At 34.9% G+C, this 4,421-nt stretch overlaps 1 protein-coding gene across 1 annotated transcript; it reads left to right on the plus strand.

Moving 5' to 3' along the window:
- Window positions 1–498: 498 nt before the first annotated feature.
- On the plus strand, window positions 499–3,970 carry LOC129289154 (zinc finger BED domain-containing protein RICESLEEPER 2-like). Its single transcript, XM_054925963.1, has 6 exons — window positions 499–558; window positions 663–1,142; window positions 1,715–1,910; window positions 2,150–3,447; window positions 3,502–3,831; window positions 3,950–3,970. The coding sequence occupies exons 1-6, from the start codon at window positions 499–501 to the stop codon at window positions 3,968–3,970; spliced, it is 2,385 nt and encodes a 794-aa protein (XP_054781938.1).
- The last annotated feature ends 451 nt before the right edge of the window (window positions 3,971–4,421 follow it).

Below are 4,421 nucleotides of genomic sequence, written 5' to 3' on the forward strand. Positions count from 1 at the left end.
CAACTGATCACTCCTAATGTTTTATAAATTTTATTCACTTATAATTACATTTAAAATGCAGTTATCTTAGTGTTATTTATGATAAATTGGGTTCATTTTAAAAGAAATTGAGGAAATCACTAATTAAGGGTGTTCAAAACCGATCCAAACCGAACGGACTGATCCAAACCAACCCAAACCGAAAGGAACCGATCAAAATCGATCAACAATCAAATCTGCTTCGGTTTTTAGGATAAGGAAACCGAATGGTTTGGTTCAGGTTTTGGTTTTGAAAATTAAAAACCGAACTAGACCTAAACCAGACCTGATTAACAAAATATTATTCATTTATTTATAAAATATGTAACCTTAATTTCAATCCAAATAAACCCAAACCCCCTTATGCCTTACCCAGCCCATTACCCAATAAATAATTAGTAGCCCACTTCCCAAGCCCAAATGAGATTAGGAGAGACCATCAGGCTTAGTCAGACCAAACTTCACGTCATGCTCACGCTCATGCCTCAATCCTCACGGTCACGGATTCATCACATCACAGAGTGGTTCAACTTCAGCCTGGCCAGAGAGAGTCACGACTCACGAAGACACGAACGACTCACGACCTGCCTTCCTTTACGTGTGGCTCACACTTTAGGTTTAGGTTTCCTTAATGCTTGAGCCAGGCTTGCACAATACGCATCACACAGATAGACACACACAGACTGCAGAGAACCTCAGAACCAAGCCAAAGACGACGCAGAGCCATAGATAGACAGAGTCAGTCTTGGACGACCGACAACGGACACGAAACACAAAGTCCAGTACCCAAGTCGCACACAAGCCACAGTCGTCGGCCACTCACAGCGTTGCACACAAGCCACAGCCGTCGCCCGTCAGTCACTCACAGAGTTGCAGACCAAAGAGTTCGTCACAGAGCAGAGTTCACCGTCGGCTACTCAAGTTCGGTTTTCACTTTCTATAGTTCCACTTCCAAGTCGCGCACACTCGCACAGGCTACAGCCATCAGCCACTCGCGGCGTCCCAGAACAAGTCTACTCGAGTTCAACTTCTACAGTTCCACTTTCAAGTTCGAGCCACAGTCTGAATCACTTTCTGCATTTTACTTCCCTATCTCAGTTGCCTGGACTCTAGAGCTTCGGTTGGTATAATAATCTTGTTTCCTAATCCTAGCCGTTGCCTGATTGCCTTGCCACTATTCTTATTCTTATTTTGGTGTTTAGGTTGACTTAGATTTATAAGTTATATGATGCGTTTGTTGATCAAAGATTGTTGCCTAATTAGGTTGACTTGCTCTGCAATTGATAAAAGATTATTGCTTTGATTTTAAAACAATATAAGTAAGTGGGACTGTGGGGTAGACCGGTAGAGCAAAGAGACTAAGAGGGACCACTTGTTTTGTTTTGATATCATATCAATGATATGCACATGAATACAATAGGTAATAGAGTGAACATAATTTTTAACTTTTTTAATAAAGAGGATAGCATATTGTCTTTTTAATAGAACAACTTAATTTAATTTACTTTATTAAATTATATTTCCTTTCATAATATAATGCAAGATTATTTGTCTTTCTTGAGAGGCTACTTGCACAGTGCATATCCTAGAGTTTCAATATGAGTGAAAATGAGGTAAATGTTTTATATGGTATTTTTTTTTACAAAAAGCATTTAGTATCATATTTGATTGATATAATTGCTTATGTTTTTTTCAGCAAGAAACATATATGGAGTTGATGGATGTTCATGATGATGATGAGCAACCTAAGAATAACAAACCGGAATTGATTAACAATGCTCATGTAACTATGGATTCAAATCAACAAAAAGAGAAAGAGAAAGAGCAAGAGAAAGATCAAGAGCAAGAGAAAGACAAAGGTGAAAAGCAACCAGAAAATTCAAAAGTTACAGGTAAAAAAAAACCAACTAGACCTGAATCTTGGGTATGGAGTCATTTTACTTTGATGGAGGGTTGTGATCCTGAATTTCCAAGGGCCACATGTAATTGGTGTGGCTTTGATTATGCTTGTCATAAAAAAAGAAATGGAATTTCTAACATGGCAACACATTTAGAAGAAAGATGCAAGAAATTTGGTGTTAGATATACAGATCCTAAACAACCTAAACTTTCCTTCCAACTAAAAAAAAAGAAGAAGGAGAAGGTTATGGAACTAGTTTGAAGGGGGTGACATTTGATCTTAATTCTTGCAGGCAAGCTCTTGCTAGAATGATAATTGTTGATGAGTTGCCTTTTAAATTTGTTGAGAATGAAGGTTTTCAGTATTTCATGAGTATTGCACAACCTCTATTTCCCCTTCCATCACGTACTACAGTAGCTAGAGATTGCTTGAGTCTTTACTTGTCTGAACAAGCTAAGTTAAGGAATGTATTTTGTAAATCAAAACAAAGTGTTTGTTTGACCACTGATTGCTGGACATCTTTACAAAATATGAATTACTTATGCCTCACTGGACATTTCATTGATGATGAGTGGAAATTGCATAAAAGAATTTTGAACTTTTGTCAAATTGCTGATCATAAAGGTGAAACTATTAGTGAATTGATTGAGAAGTGTTTGTTGAGTTGGGGAATTGATAGAGTTTTTACAGTTACAGTTGATAATGCCTCAAGTAATGACACTGCTATATCTTATGTTAAAGATAGGATACTTGATTGGAATGGGCACATTATGAAAGGAGAATACATGCATGTTAGATGTTGTGCACACATCTTGAATTTAGTTGTTAATGATGGGTTGAAAGAGATTGGTGATACTTTAACAAGAATTAGAAATGCAGTTCGATATATTCGTGCATCACCATTACGGTTCCAAAAGTTCAAGTCTTGTGTAGAGCAAACAAGAATTCAAGAAAAGGATATTGTGAAGTTAGATTGTCCTACAAGATGGAATTCTACTTACATAATGCTTGAAAGTGCCTTAAAATTTCAAAAGGCATTCAAGAGATTAGAAGAAAAGGATACTACTTTTGCAATTGATAAGGAAGGACCCCCAACCATAAAGGATTGGGAAAATGCACATGTTTTTGTCAAATTCTTGAAAATATTTTTTGATGTCACCAAAAAAGTCTTTGGCTCATTATATGTTACATCTTCTCAATATTTTCATGAGTTTTGCTTGGTAGTAAAGACTTTGAATGATATGTGTCTAAGTGATGATCCTTTGTTAAATTCAATGGCAAGGAAGATGAAACAAAAACATGACAAGTATTGGGGGAATGTTGATAATTTGAATATGATGATCTTTATAGCTGTGGTACTTGATCCTAGGTACAAGTTGAAATTTGTGGAGTGGAGTTTGAAAAAACTCTACGATGAAGATATGGCTGAATATTTCACTAGGCAGGTGAAAGAGTTGCTCTTCAAGATGTATGATAGATACAAGTCTTTTCATGGCCTTAAAAAAAGTTCAACCAATACTCAATCCCAAGTGAAGGAAGGTGTTTCCTATGATGATGGTGAAAAAGATTCATTTGCAATGGAGTTTGATAAAGTTATGAATGAAGATGATAATGTTGAAAATCAATCAGAGTTGGACCTCTACTTGATGGAGACTAGAGAAAAAACAAATCCCAAATTTGACATACTTAATTGGTGGAAAGTGAATTCATTTAAATATCTTGTCATTGGACAAATTGCTAGGGATGTATTAGCCATGCCTATCTCCACTATAGCTTCTGAATCTGCTTTCAGCACTGGGGGTCGTATACTAAATGAGTATAGATGTTCATTGGGTATCAAGACAGTGGAAGCCCTTATTTGTGCAAATAATTGGTTTCGATCTACTCCATTAGCAAGTGATGTTAAAGAGAAGGTGGATGAAATTGAGAAAATAGAAATTGGTAATATTTTTACAATTGAAAGTGATGTTTATTTAGTTTAATTATTTACTAGATTATTCATTGCTTTGACAATTTGTTTTATTATTATAGATCTTGGTGTTGTCACTTTGAATGAAGATGATGATAATTAGCTATCAAGATCTTCTAACCTCTTTTTGTATATGTAAGTACTAATGTACTATATAGTATATATGTGTCAATTATTTTATTTGTCATAAAATTATTCTTTTTATTTGGATATTGACTTGTTTTCTTCCTTCATTTCAGGTGTTATGCCTCATATAACAATTGATTGATGCTTGAGATGGAATGCTTTTTTTTTTTGGATAATTTCAAGCATATGAATGTCTCTTTTTAGTTTAAGGACAAGTTGTAATTAAATATGTCAATTTTTTTTTTGGAATGCTAGACATTTGGTATAGTTTAAGTGAATATTATGATAGATATTATGATATTGAGAAATGATTGCTAAAGACATGAGGTTATATAAATTGTATGTGTTAAGAAATGAGAATCTAACAATTAGTATCATCTTATTGCTTTAGATTAAGACAGCAACACT

This window comes from Prosopis cineraria, unplaced genomic scaffold (assembly GCF_029017545.1).
Source record: "Prosopis cineraria cultivar Desert tree isolate PC_DT_omini unplaced genomic scaffold, ASM2901754v1 PC12, whole genome shotgun sequence".
NCBI classification, from domain to species: Eukaryota; Viridiplantae; Streptophyta; class Magnoliopsida; order Fabales; family Fabaceae; genus Prosopis; species Prosopis cineraria.